At 42.2% G+C, this 14,944-nt stretch overlaps 1 protein-coding gene across 2 annotated transcripts; it reads right to left on the reverse strand.

Annotated features, from left to right (window-relative positions):
* Positions 1 to 2,796: 2,796 nt before the first annotated feature.
* Positions 2,797 to 13,600, reverse strand: LOC105920961. 2 transcript variants are annotated; one of them, XM_036144771.1, is made up of 5 exons: positions 12,762 to 13,600; positions 11,713 to 11,786; positions 11,086 to 11,200; positions 8,876 to 8,948; positions 2,797 to 4,786 (listed from the first exon to the last, which is right to left on the reverse strand). In XM_036144771.1, exons 1-5 carry the CDS (start codon positions 12,779 to 12,781, stop codon positions 2,933 to 2,935), a joined length of 2,136 nt encoding a protein of 711 aa, XP_036000664.1. In that variant the 5' UTR covers positions 12,782 to 13,600; the 3' UTR covers positions 2,797 to 2,932. The 2 variants fall into 2 exon arrangements, with proteins under 2 accessions (XP_036000664.1, XP_036000665.1); XM_036144772.1 differs by having other exon boundaries at positions 3,271 to 3,357.
* Between the last annotated feature and the right edge of the window lie 1,344 nt (positions 13,601 to 14,944).

Here is a 14,944-nt window from a genome sequence, read left to right on the forward strand (position 1 = left end):
TTTGATATACTTTAAGACAAATTAAGCTCCTGCAGCATTGAGCCTGTATTCAGGTGCTCTATTATAAAATTGTATAGAGGTTATGATTGACAACGGATTGATGGCAGTTAACTGCAGAAATACCAGATTAGAGGCTCTTATATTATGATTATAGGATATTATTAGAATTTGAATAGCAAGCATCATGAAAGCAGAGATTCTATCACTTGTTTTAGCCCTTGATTAAATAGAAAATAACAGACAACAGGAAATGACTTTTAGCAATAATGATTGATCACAAACTGGTCCATTTAAAAGAAGGCTTAAAATAGAGTTTGTGAAGTTATATATGGGAGGAATATGAGAACATAAGAGCAAGGCTCGTGGTTTTTCATTTCAATAAATGTATAAAAGCCAGGTGGAAAAAATGTAATTAAATATGAATTGCTTTTCTAAGAGATACTTTTGACAGAACATTGATACAACTAAAAGAGGAAATTTGAGGGGCTTCAGGTTTTCAACAGGCCACATTAAACACGTTATCTATAATCTGATTCTGAAGAGGACCAGGTTTTGATTGCATGCCTTACCTAAATACTAACATTATTGTTTTTCTGAGTTATTGCTTTCCAGAAGCTGAGTGGAGATCCTGAAATGCCAACTTTCTTCCAACAGAAAACTGATAAGTGAGCTTTTGCAGGCGTACGATAAGAAGTCATAATCAATAGCGGACATGAAGGGATAAACGGGTATGATTGAATTATGCTAATTTTTAACTAACTTACACAAGGTAATTTGAGATCTTCCAGCAGAGAAAGTTGGTGGCGTTACTGACCAGCATTAATACTTCTATGCTGCTTTCTGCTCATTTCTTTGCAAAGAAACCTGGTGAATGTAATTGGAATGTGCCGACAGAGAGATTTTAGCCTCGTTTTAAATATTCTCAGATGCTGAATGAAGTACCAAACTGTGCAGCAATGACCTGAGAGGCTGATCCCGGGGACAAAGAGAAAAGGTGACGTCACTGACTTCTGCCTAATCCAGTTTTTGATTAAAATTTAAACAAATATCAGGATGTTTGCAAAGGCTGCAGAAGAGGTTTAATGTGGAAATGTGATGCTACAAGGTTTAAGAGAGTTTTATTCTTAAATGTATTTATATAAAAGAAGACAGAATCACTGGAAAAACTTGTCTTATGTTACGGGTCCGAGTTTGGGGTTTCTATGGGTTAAATACCAGTTTATTGCTTCGTGACACCGACTTATGGTTGCTGTGGCCGAAAGGAAAGAATAATCCAAACATGGTTATTTCCACACCTTATAAACAGTGCAGCGAGTCTTTGTCGTCCTTTCAGCACGCCATATTCATACTGTGCTATTAGGACATATAGTTTACATCTGAAGTATACAGTCACTTTATATTTTGGGTATAACACATTTTATTAATTAAAAAAAAACATAATGACACCCTCTACTGAAAGTACTAACTATCCTGACAACAACCAGCATTACTTCAGCCACCGTGGCATTAAAGGTTTTAACAGCCACTCTGACATCTTGGTGGCACCAAACAACTGTGCCAGCGTGTTTTCACGTGATGTCTTCATATCACCACATTAGTTTTTCTCATCACGAGTCTAACCACTCACGCAGTCACCTTATAACTTTTTTCTAAAGTTGTTTAAAAATATGAATTAATTGAAGTAAATTTAGCACATCATTGATAGAAATTAAATATAAAACAGGCATTAAATAACCCTAATGACAAACCGTTTGCCCATAAACAGCAATAGAAGTGCGGCAGGTGGACTGAAGTCGTTGTGACACCTCTTGGCAGGCGGCTGGAGAAAGTTCCACAAGATTTAATTGGAAATAATATAAATAGAACATGATTATTTGGAAGTAGTTATAGACTGACAGGCATTCATAACATAACCTGACTTCCGCCAGCTGTATGTTGCTCCGCCTAGCTTCACTCACATACATCTGGAAAATTACCAATATTTTTGTTCAGAAAGAGCGCCGCATGGACTTCATTTATAAGTAAAGCTAAGACAGCGATAATTATTCATGTTTTGTTTTTGTGATAAAATATGCATGATGTGGGTTATAGTTTTTAAATGTGTTATAAATGCAGAAATCCATCATAACTCATAAACTGTTACTAATCAAATGACAAATAATTTATTTTAGTTTTATTTTTTCATCCAAGAATCAAATTTTTTTCCATGTCTCTTGGTGAATTTATTTGGCTCAATCAGTCTCCTTCCGCACTTTGCAACGAGTCTACTCTGTAGAGCGTATATATTAGTATTATCTGACTCTGATGACGTCAGTGCCTCACCAGCTATGAACTCTACCGCACGTCACTGATTCAGACAGTGGGGCAACATTTTCCTATAAAGAAAAAATAATCTTAATACTAGATTTTCTCTCACTTTGCTGTAAATTACTGAGAAAGAAAGGTTTATAATGGTTGGTTTAAATTTTTTAAAGTAGTTGAAGTGAAAGATGAGGAGACGCAGAGTTAGCGAGCGCTTCCATCAATCATGATGAAACTTTTCAGCGGAGGACATAAAGACAGCTGTTGGGACATTTAGAAAAACAACCTGGGTTTTATCTCAAGCCGTCTGAGCCGTCAGAAGTTGTTCTTAAACTCAGAGAAACTGCTTTAAAGTTGATTTTCTTTAATCTATCTCAGCCAAATGGTCAGATCCTGACGACACCAACGAGGGCCACCAGAATCCCATGTTTGGCCGTTTTTGATGGAAGCAGCTAAAAGATCCCTGGAGGTCCAAATCACAACAGAGAGGAGAGAAAACTTCAAGCTTTTATTTCATGTTGGAAAGAGACAACGTCAGCAAATGATGCAGAACATCTGACATGGAGTTAGAGAGATATTTTAAAAGGATGAAGATGTTTCTGGACCGACTGAAGCCCTGAGACCCAACAGCTCATCCGCTTCCAGAGGCAGAAGGTTCAGCTCCAGAGGGGTTTTCAGGGTTCACCTGATTCATGAAATCTAAGCATTTACCTTGAAAATCCTCTAATACATGATAATGCATGGCAACCCTACTCATCTCCCTCAGTTTATTAGCTTCTCCAAGAGATTCCTCCCATTTCTTAAACACGAGATGTTCTAGTTTGAGTACTTCAACAATGTTGTCTCTCTGAGCTTTGGTCATTTCTCCATCAGAAGGCGTCGCTGCGCCGCTGAATCCTCGCCTGGTTTCATCAATCCAGCTTCCTCCTCTTGCCATCGAATGTTGATTAAACCAGAAATCTGGCCTCCCTTCAATGTACCTTTCCTCCATATCCATAGCCATGAGGACTAATGGAAATGTTCGGAAATTTCTGACTGATTCTATGATGTTTGAAGCTGTGAAATACCAAGCAGAGAAAAAGTTTTTAGTCCCCTGTTTTAATGCTACAGACTGTCCTAAAAATAAACTCCTGATAAAACGACCATAATTTTTCTTTAAGTCTGTTTTCTCAACTCCGCCTTGTATGTTACCGTAACTTTCTTTGTTAACCTTATTCTGGGAATCAATCAGCTTCTTTACGTTCTGGAGCTCTGCCTGGTCAATCAAACGTTTTCCAGCTGGGGTCACATACAACGTTTCAGGATTAATTTCAAATATCCAGTTAGCGACCATCAGGTATGTGGTCTCATCTTCTCCATCCTTTGCATAGTGACGGATGACGTTCCTGATTTGTCTTCCCGAGTTGATCACATAACACCTCTGAAGAACCTGTCTGATCTTCTCCTCCATGGTGTTTCCTTCAACACGACTAGTTGTTGCATCTCCAAAGACAAAATGATAAGGCAAGCCCTCATGGTTGTTGAATTCGCATCTCTTTAGTTCTGGATCTTGTTCTAAATGAAACAGACCCCAGGTCAAGGCCTCAAGAATCCTAAAATCCTTTTCTAAACCTTCAACATTGTTTTGGTCAACAGCCACAAAAATACTTGGGTTAATAAATAATTTTGGTTCATTTGGCCAGCTTTCTCTGTAGTTTTGTGGAGCGAGAAGATTTGTTTGATTGGTGAGAACCTGGTATCCGGTGCGGTCCGACTTCTTCCTCCGTATCTCTCCCTTCCTGCCAACAGTCAGAACCACCTTCTTGGTCTGATCTTCAGATCTCCACTGGGCTCCACCTGCAGAGACGTCCTGACTGATGACCTCTCCTGTCTCTGTGACCTGGACCACAGCGGTCCACAGGTGTAACTCCGTCTCAATGCCGGCTTCATGGAGCTTCTTCAGCAGAGCTTCTCTGAACCGGCGGTCCGATCCGGCGTCACAGGCCAGAACTGTAGTAGTCTGGATCTTGTCACTGGTCCTGGAGACGCTTTGGATGATCCTGGCCACATCTTGGTAGCTGTAGCCTGATACTCTCATCTCTCCTGAATGGTCTCTGGCTCCATGGCCCACCAGAACCAGGCTGCTGTGTTCTGACAGAACCAGGGCTTGACCTTTGACCTGTTGAAGCCTCTGCTGGGGACCAACAAGCTGAACTGAACTAACTGTTGGATGTTTGTCATAAAGAGAAGCTGCAGCTCTTCTCACCACCTCATCATCTTCTAACATCAGGATCTGCTGCTGGTCAAACTCTACGATGGGCTCATCTGCTCTCTGAGAGGTTCTGGAGCTGCAAACCGGGTTGTTTTTCCCAAATCTTCCATTGTTACTTTCATTATCAGACAAAATCCTAAAGTTTTGTCTGCAGCTCTCTAAGGTCTCAGCAGAAGTTAGCAGCCCATTTTCTGTCTGCCTTTCCTTGATTTTGGCCCAGAAGGTGACGAAGTTCTGAAAAATAAAACACATGATGTGAGCTCCGTTCGTTCTATACATCCATTAACCTCAATTAACCTGGCAGTCATGGTTTAGGACTGTGAGAGGAAGCAGGAGTTCCCAGAGAGAACCCACAGATGCACAGGGAGAACACGCAGAAAGACCAGGATTTGAACCCACAACCTTCTTGCTGTTTATCTACTTTATTCTCTTGCTTCACAACTAAACAAATCCTGGGTTAAAATAAAATCAGCTGAACAGGAAACTTTGTTAAAGTCAACACATTATTGTTTTGAATATATTGAATGTTAACTTCAGGAATTTTCTATCAATTAAAAACATGATATTTAGCATTTTTTATATTAGTTTTTGCAACTCAGCTAAATTTATCCATTTTTGTACCTTACAACAGTTACAAACCCACACAGGTGCCTCTAAAAAATAGAATATTGCATCAAAGTGCAATATTTTTGCCAGTCATCTCAGAAAGTGAAGGTCATACATAGAATCTTTGAACACAGTAAAATTTTCCATGCCTTTGTTTCTTGTAATTTTGATGATTATGGTTTGCAGAGGATGAAACCCAAAATTATGTCTTAGAAAATTGCATAAAACAGTGAAATAGTTAATTATTGCAACCTCCTGGTGTCACACCTTAATCAGCTAATTAACTAAAAACACCTGCAAAGGGCTGCAGTGGGTAGCGCTGTTGCCTTGCAGCAAGAAGGTCCTGGGTTCAAGTCAGTCCTGGGTCTTTCTGCATGGAGTTTGCATGTTCTCCCTGTGCATGCGTGGGTTCTCTCCGGGCACTCCGGCTCCCTCCCACAGACCAAAAACATGACTGTTAGGTTAATTGGTCTCTCTAAATTGTCCTTAGGTGTGTGTGAATGGTTGTTTCTCCTGTTTGTCTCTGTGTTCCCCTGTGATAGACTGGCGACATGTCCAGGGTGTACCCTGCCTCTCGCCCAGTTAATGCTGGAGATAGGCACCAGCAACCCATGTGACCCCATGAGGGATAAAGCGGATCAAAAAAAGGATGGATGAACCTGCAAAGGTTTCCTGACGCTTTAACCGGCCCCCTCCCTGGGCTGGCACCTTACCGTGGTGGAGGGGTTTGAGTGTCCCAATGACCCTAGGAGCTATGCTGTCAGGGGCTTTAACCCCCTAGTAGGGTCACCCAAGGCAGACAGGTCCTAGGTGAGGGACCAGACGAAGAGCAGCCCAAAAAGCCCCTTATGATTAATACAATAAATGGACGTTGTGTTCCCTCGCACAGACGCGAGTCACTGGGGCTCCACTCTGGAGCCAGACTTGGAAGTGGGGCACTTTGGCGAGTGCCTGGTGGTCTGGCTTTTAACCAAGTGGCCGGGCTCAGCCCGAAGAGGTGGCATGGGTCCCCCTTCCGATGGGCTCACCACCTATCGGAGGGGCCAAAGGGGTCGGGTGCGTTGTGTAATGGGTGGCAGTAGAGGGCAGGGGCCTTGGCGTTCCGATCCTCGTCTGCAGAAGCTGGCTCAGCTCTACACCCTCAGCAGGATCCTGGAGGGTGCATGGGAGTTTGCCCAACCAGTCTACATGTGCTTTGTGGATCTGGAGAAGGCATTCCACCGTGTCCCCCGAGGGATCCTGTGGGGGGTACTCTGGGAGTAAGGAGTACAGGGCCCTTTAATAAGGGCTGTCAGGTCTCTGTATGACCGGTGTCAGAGTCTGGTACGCATTGCCGATAGTAAGTTGGACTCGTTTCCGGTGAGATTTGGACTCCGCCAAGGTTGCCCTTTGTCACCGATTCTGTTCATAACTTTTGTGGACAGAATTTCTAGGCGCAGCCGAGGTGTTGAGGGGATCCGTTTTGGTGGCCTTAGGATTGCGTCTCTGCTATTCGCGGATGACGTCGTCCTATTGGCTTCATCAGGGCGTGATCTACAGCTCTCACTGGAGCGGTTCGCAGCCGAGTGCGAAGCGGCCGGGATGAGAATCAGTGCCTCCAAATCCGAGACCATGGTCTTGAGCCGGAAAAGGGTAGAGTGGCTCCTCCGGGTTGGGGAGGATGTGCTGCCCCTAGTGGAGGAGTTCAAGTATCTTGGGGTCTTGTTCACGAATGAGGGGAAGATGGAGCGAGAGATCGACAGGCGGATTGGTGCAGCGTCTGCTGTGAAGCGGGCGCTGTACCGATCCGTTGTGGTGAAGAGAGAGCTGAGCCAAAAGGCGAAGCTCTCGATTTACCGGTCGATCTACGTTCCTACCCTCATCTATGGTCACGAGCTTTGGGTCGTGACCGAAAGAATGAGATCCCGGATACAAGCGGCTGAAATGAGTTTTCTCCGTAGTGTGTCTGGGCTCTCCCTTAGAGATAGGGTGAGGAGCTCAGTCATCCGGGGAGGACTCAGAGTAGAGCCGCTGCTCCTCCACGTCGAGAGGAGCCAGTTGAGGTGGCTCGGGCATCTGGTCAGGATGCCTCCTGGACGCCTCCCTGGTGAGGTGTTCCGGGCACGTCCCACCGGGAAGAGGCCCAGGGGAAGACCCAGGACACGCTGGAGGGACTATGTCTCTCTGCTGGCCTGGGAACGCCTTGGGATTCCTCTGGAGGAGCTGGACCAAATGGCCGGGAAGAGGGACGTCTGGGCCTCCCTACTGAAGCTGCTACCCCCACGACCCGACCCAGGATAAGAGGAAGACAATGGATGGATGGATGGATGGATGGATGGATGGATGGATGACCCCGGGTCAGTAAAAGAGACGGCTGACTGGACAGAGGTCCAGAAGACAGTCACAGACAACCTTCACAAAGACACAGAAGGTCACTGCTGAAGAAGCTGGTTGTTCACAGAGTTCTGAATCAAAGCATGTTAACAGAAAATTGAGTGGAAGGTAGAAATGTGGCAGCAACAGTGATAACCGCAGCCTTGAAAGGATTGTAAAGTGAAATCCATTGAAGGACTTGGGGGAGCTCCATAAGGAGTGGACCGAGCCTGGAGTCGTTGCCTGAAGAGCCGCTACCCACAGATGATGCTAGACGTGAGCTACAAGCGTCGTGTTCCTCCCACTCCTGAAGCAGAGGCAACGTCAGACGTGACTTAGCTGGGCTCAGAAGAAGAGGACCAGCACTGCTGCTCAATGGTCCAGAGTTCTGCTTTCAGATGAAACCAAATTCTGCATCTAGATCAGAAATCAATGTTCCAGAGTCCGGAGGAAGAGAGGAGAGGTTCAGAACCCACGTTGCTTGAAGTCCAGAGTCAAGGTTCCACAGTGATGGTCTGGGTGCCATGCTGGTTCTGGTCCACTGGGTTTTCTGAGGTCCACAGTCAACGCAGACGTCTGCCAGTAAATTCTAGAGCACTAGATGCTGATTTTATTTTCCAGCAGGACTTGTTACTGGCCCACACTGCCAAAGGTACCACCAGCTGGTCCAATGAGCGTGCAAGATGAGGCCAACCAGGTGTTGATGCAGAGAAATGGACCTTCTGTTCAGCAGCCAGAACTTTGTCCTTAAAACATCATTTTTTGACCCGTCTAAGGGGTGTTAAAGATTGGGTTTACCGGCCTGCTGTTATATGTCTATTGAAAACCCATCTTATCCCGGTTCCAGGCTTGGCCACAAGAGAGAAAATATTAATCAAGAGGTAGAACAGTTTAAATGCATATTTAATTCATAGAAATTAAATATGGAGACAGAGTTTACATTACCAATCAAGATGATTTCACCTCACGGTCGAGAAGTCTGTCTAAAGTCAGTTTTACCAAGACATTCCTTTTATCAACTTCAAAACTCCTCCTGCAAGCTCAGGGGGAAGATGACTGACCCCCTCTTCTTCTGACCACCCCCCCACCCCCCACCCGGGGGCAATAAAACTACATGTTTATCTTACGCTGGAGCAGGGAGAGATAGACACCACTCTGCTTGACTAAGATATTTTCTTAACAGGGGATAGTCTAATTTTCTGAGACACTGAATGTTGGGTTCTCTTAACCTGTAGCCATAATCATCAAAACTAGAAAGACGTAAACCTTGAAATATTAACTGTCATGAATCTCTATAAAATAACTGTTTCATTACTGAAATGGCAAAAATATTACAGCAGATGTCTATAAACAGAATTTACCAACCTGCTTACTGCTGGTGACCCAAGCAGAGAAGTTTCCACACCCATCATGTAAACTCAAAGGATTCTGGTCCAAACTGATGGAGAGACAAGATTTTATTTTAAACATGTTTGCCAGGTGTGGATGGTGGCTGTCTGATGAAATTAGTGACGTAGGTGGTAAGTTATTAACTATCTGAGTAAAGAAACAATGTTAAATCTGCTGAAAAACATTAAATATAATAAAATAACTGTTGTGTATGTTTGTGAGGTCATCTAGCAGAATACTGTCAATGAATGGTTCATATTGTAGTCATGAGGTTCACCCTAATTTAAAATGTCGTCAGTTCAGGTGTCTGTCATCAGTCAGTGACTGCGGGGGGGCTCTGACATTAACTACAGGGTCAATCTTCAGGGCCACATATGGATTATTAATCCAGCTCTGACCCAGACCTACGCTCATTCTGGAAACGGGGAAAATGGCGACGCAGATGGTGAAGTGGTGAATCGCAGCCAAACTGCATCATGACTCCTTTCAAACTTCAATTTCACTCCGTATCAGACTTTAATCATAGATCGACTTCATCGTAATCTTTCACAGCTGCTGTGTTATTCATGCTGGTCCTGGTGATCCATGAAGAGCTTTAAAGTAAATGAGAAGATCTCCATAAATAAAAGTCTACGCAACATTTTATCGGGGTTCTCTACCATCACATCTCCCCGATGATAACCAGGTGTTCCACAGATTAACATATTATTCTGAAAAGGTAGGAAGGAATTACTTTAATTGCTGTTAGCAGTCAAACATTCGTGCATAATTCTGCGCGGTGGATTGGCAAGATCCTCTTAGCAGGAAACGCAGTTACAGGAATTAGATATTTCCTGACCAATCATAAGGAGAGGTCGATATGCTGCCTTAGACTGTTCTGCTATAACCTGCAGGGGAGACTGGCTACCTGTTTGCTCCCTGCTTTAAGGGCTCACAGGTTTGTTCTAAAATCAAATAACTTACCTAATGAGCCCTAATAGAAAATACCAGTGGCCAGTTTATATGATTTTTAATCAAGCAACAATCTTCATATCTTATTCTGACTGAAAACATTCAAATTTGCTCTGCAACATACAAAATAATCTTACATTGATGAAATTATGACTGTTACAGAAACAAAGGTGTTCACCTTTATTCAACACTTTCATATCCTGTCAAGTTAAAACCTCAAACATTAATAAATTATTAGAATTTAAGTGATAAACCAACATGCAGTTGGGCCTGATTTAGAAGCTGAAGGAAAATATTTCTTTTTCTTTTTTATTAATAATTTTTCTCAAGCATGTTAGATTCCTTTGTAGTTTACGTGGATAGAATAAAGTGTTCAGTGCGTTTGTATTCTCCTCCCCAGAGTCAGAACTCTGTAGAACCGCCTCTCTCTACAGGTCCAGCTCCAAACTAAAGCTTCAGCTCATTCTTCTGAACAGAACCAGTCTTGTTACAGAACCTGAAACAGAACCAGGTCAAAGCTCAGGTCCAGATCCTGCAGATTATTGCCCCTGTACATTTATTCAGGGTCACCAACTGTCCCGTTTTAGCCGGGACGCTTTGAGCCACGTTGAAGTGTCTCGTCTCTGACCCTCTTTGTCTGCATTGTGACTGCAGCCTGTAATTAATATAAACCAACACTAGATGGCGCCTTTACTTTCCTGGACCTACAGAAGGAAGTCGCATCGAAACAAAGTCCAGTTTTGCGTCTCTGACGGATTAAGATTTATTCCCTGGAATGCCCTTCAGATTTCTAACGTTGCTTTGTTAGACAATTCCCTGTTCTTAATATAGCAAATGTGTGACTTAACGTGAAAATTATGATTTTATCATCAGAAATGTTTTTGACATCAAAGCAAATGTCAGTTTTTCTCGCAGACAAAGAAGAAATTAAACCGAAAATCAATTTGAGTTTCTGTAGAAATTTACTCCTCCGTGGCCAAGAATTTATTTTCTTTGACCTACAAAGACCCAAATTTGTTTTTCTTTCTGGAAAATATGAGAATAAAGTCAGACAGTTGTTTGGACAATTGCTTCAAAGTCCTGACGACACAGGATTCTGACGCAAAAACAGAAACAGACTCCCAGCCCTGCAGGGGCTCTCCAGTCTCTGGTTATTTTGGGGGTTGCAGGATGAAAAGTTTGGGAACCCCGGCCATATTCTATAGATGCCGGGTTGGCAGCCCTAGCTGAGGTACCTGGTTCCTGAGGAGAGGAGAAGATGTTCACTGGAGCGGAGATCAGTCAAGCCTCTGAACAGATGAAATCCACCAACATCTAGACTCAAGTTCTCCAGATCATCTGTCTTCACCTCTGCAAAGAAAAAAGCCATTTACCACACATGGATTATTCTGAATAACATAAAGATCGTAAGGATGGATGATGGTACAGGAACAATCTGCTATTTCTGGTATTTTATGCCAATCAGACATGAGGAGAAACCACAGCTGGAACTCTGTCAGACTCCAACAGTGATCATAACTGCAGAAGGTCTCTAAAAGGACTCATCTCATGTTTTAGGTTTATCATTTTATTCAAAATTCAGATCGGCACGTTTGATAAAAACTCATTTAGCTGCTAAAGGTTGTGGATCTTCACAGCAGTGATGCCTGCAGGAAGCTGGTTTCCAACCTGAAACACAGTCAAGCTGGTATCAAAGTATAAAATCTAAAAAGAAGCATAACTTTTGATGACACAATCATTATGGTGATAGTAATTTTTTCACATATTTTCCCTTTTTCTATATTTATTCTTCCTTGTAATGAGATACTGCAAACAGAACCATCATGTTAAAATATTGTTATGATTCAAAGATGATTTCTTACCGAACTCCTTGGTGAGGATGAAGAGGCTGAAGATGATCAACAGCTGCAGAGTTTTCATTTTGTCCTCCTTCCTCCTGGAAATGATCAGAAACAGACTAACTGATGGGTGTTAAGCAAGAAAACATCTTTTCCAACATTAAACCTCAGTTCAGCTTTTACTGAATCTCTAGAAATATGTTTCACACGACGTTCTCTCCTTATCAGTACATCAGTTTTTCTCCCATTAATTTGGTTAACCTGAACCTGAGGAGGGACTTTTGTGTTTGAGTTTTAAAAAGTATTTATTTATTGTATTTCTAAGACATATAATGCAAATAAATGTGGTCAAAATAAGTTCAGATGAGGTCAGAAATGAACGGATAAATAAAAGGAAGTTCTAATGAAGCAAAAGTAACCAGTTTATGTGATGAACATCAGCTACGAGTCCAGCTTGATGTTTGAAAGAGAAAGAAAAGCCGTCGTGTCTGAGCATCGATCATCTCTACCTCGGACCAGGACTACATGTGAATGAAGGTCAGAGGAACGAGCTTTCAGTGGGAAACTCCTGTGAAACGGTTCTGATCCAGCAGGATTTCACTGCAATCATTCTGATTTGCAGAATCAGAGGCATCTTTATTTTACTTTGATGCATTTTCAGAAAGACAATCATTTTAAACCTTGTTGATTTTGAGATCCTTTAACCTCTTAAAACACAATAATCTTTCATTCAAACATCGGTTTTTAGACGCCTGAAAAAAGGCTGAGAAAAGTTCCTCTTCAAACAAATATGTTTGATCATCTGCAAACCTCATTCACAGATCTGTCAGGAGAGAGAAAAATATATAAATATAAATATAAGTCGATGTTTAGCCTAAAACTTTTGGGTCTTACAAGTTGAGAATCTGTTTTAATTACTGATCAATGCTGACTCATCACCGCCTGTGCAGAAGAACAACTTTCTATTAGACAGTTGGTTTGAAATTAAATCATTCATGGATAAAAGAAAGAAAAATGCAACAGCAAAGAACAATATAAGATATTAAAATAAATACTGCTTAAACTGAACTCACCCAGAGTCTCGAAGAGCCATGGCAGACTGAGAAGCAAGCGGTGAAATCCTGGTATTTAACTACCAGCGGAGCTGGAAGATAAGCTTATTTGAATATTATAGAAATGTAAAATAAGCTCATATTAAAATTAGAGCAACAGATGAAGTGAAGTTCTCTTTGTTTCACCCAGAATTACGGTTCAACGGGATCAACAGTTGCTAATTTCCCTAAATAAGCGTTCAGAGACGGTGCGACTACTGCTGGTTGCAGAGACCTTCTCTAACCGACGATGATAGAAATTCATCATTATTACAATGGAAACTGAAGCCAGGAAGATGTTTTATAAAATGCTATTAGTGACTTTTAAGCTAAAAGACACATTTTCTCTGCAGGAGAATCAGAACCAATCAGAATCTGGAAGATGGAAGCAGGTTTGAAGATATAAACTGTCAGTACTAAGACAGTCATGGTCCTGCTGAGCTTTCCTCCATCACTAAACACCAGCCACCATGATGCTCCACCCTTCCCCCATGATGGCTCCCCTCCCTGGGCTTCCACCTGCCAGGACCCTCCTGGACCACATCCAGATGCAGCTACCAGCTAAAAGATGTCTCCATGCTGCTGCCAGCAGGATTTCCTGTGCAGACGCTGCATGGCTCTGAAGGTAACATGCTGCATGTTTAGATGTTTCTGAGGTTGGTGCAGGTTGTCCCTCAGAACTCTACACAGTTTGGAGAAGACATGAAGGACGGCCGTTTATTTACCAATTAACAAGAACTTCAGACAATGAGCTGCTCTCAGGCTGGATCAGGATAGCATGATGTTTAAAACTTTGTTTTACAGCATGAAGCTGCAGTGAAGCCTCAGCAGGAATTATTCGGTTAAAGTCTAAAGTCTGTTGGATAATAAAGAACTGCTGATAGAGGGCTGTTATACTGAGTTCTGGAGGAGGATGACGATGCAAATGGGTTTCTGATCCCTGAAGCCATGAGACCTTCTGTAAGCAGAGGTCAGAACATCATGGAAATCCTCCTCTGCTATCAGCTGCAAACTGTCAGCTTTCTCCAACTGTCTTCATGGATGGTTCCTGCAGAGTCAGACCAGTCACACCTTTAGCTGGCAGAATATAACCATGGACATGTTAAAGAGGTCCACAGACAGAGAAGCTGCACAGTTCATCAGCAACCGTGTCATAAACAACCCATTCACAATGCAAATCCTGAGTTAAAAAAAACATCATTTGATGAAATAACATTTTAAAGAATGATTTGTTCAGTAAAATCTGAAACTTTAGGACACTTGATTTTATTAATGCTTCCTCTGGGAAGCTAGGAGTCACTGTAGTGATCGGTCACTAAATGGGCCAATCCTAAAGTTACACAAAAACATCATTAAATCAACATTAATCTTCCATATTAATGCGGTATTAACGCTCATAGCACTATCGAATGATGTTGGAGCGAAACGAAAACAAAACTTATGTTTTAAACTATGTTTTACAGCATGAAGCTGCAGTGAAGCCTCAGCAGGAATAATTCAGTTAAAGTCTAAAGTCTGAACTGCTGATATACTGAGTTCTGGAGGAGGATGACAATGCAAATGGGTTTCTGATCCCTGAAGCCATGAGACCTTCTGTAAGCAGAGGTCAGAACATCATGGAAATCCTCCTCTGCTATCAGCTGCAAACTGTCAGCTTTCTCCAACTGTCTTCATGGATGGTTCCTTCAGAGTCAGACCAGTCACACCTTTAGCTGGCAGAATATAACCATGGACATGTTAAAGAGGTCCACATATAGAGAAGCTGCACAGTTCATCAGCAACCGTGTCATAAACAACCCATTCACAATGCAAATCCTGAGTTAAACAAAACATCATTTGATGAAATAACATTTTAAAGAATGATTTGTTCAGTAAAATCTGAAACTTTAGGACACTTGATTTTATTAATGCTTCCTCTGGGAAGCTAGGAGTCACTGTAGTGATCGGTCACTAAATGGGCTAATCCTAAAGTTACACAAAAACATCATTAAATCAACATTAATCTTCCATATTATTGCGGTATTAATGCTCATAGCACTATCGAATGATGTTGGAGCGAAACGAAAACAAAACTTATGTTTTAAACTATGTTTTACAGCATGAAGCTGCAGTGAAGCCTCAGCAGGAATAATTCAGTTAAAGTCTAAAGTCTGAACTGCTGATAT

The sequence above is a fragment of the Fundulus heteroclitus genome, chromosome 12, assembly GCF_011125445.2.
Source record: "Fundulus heteroclitus isolate FHET01 chromosome 12, MU-UCD_Fhet_4.1, whole genome shotgun sequence".
Lineage (NCBI taxonomy): Eukaryota > Metazoa > Chordata > Actinopteri > Cyprinodontiformes > Fundulidae > Fundulus > Fundulus heteroclitus.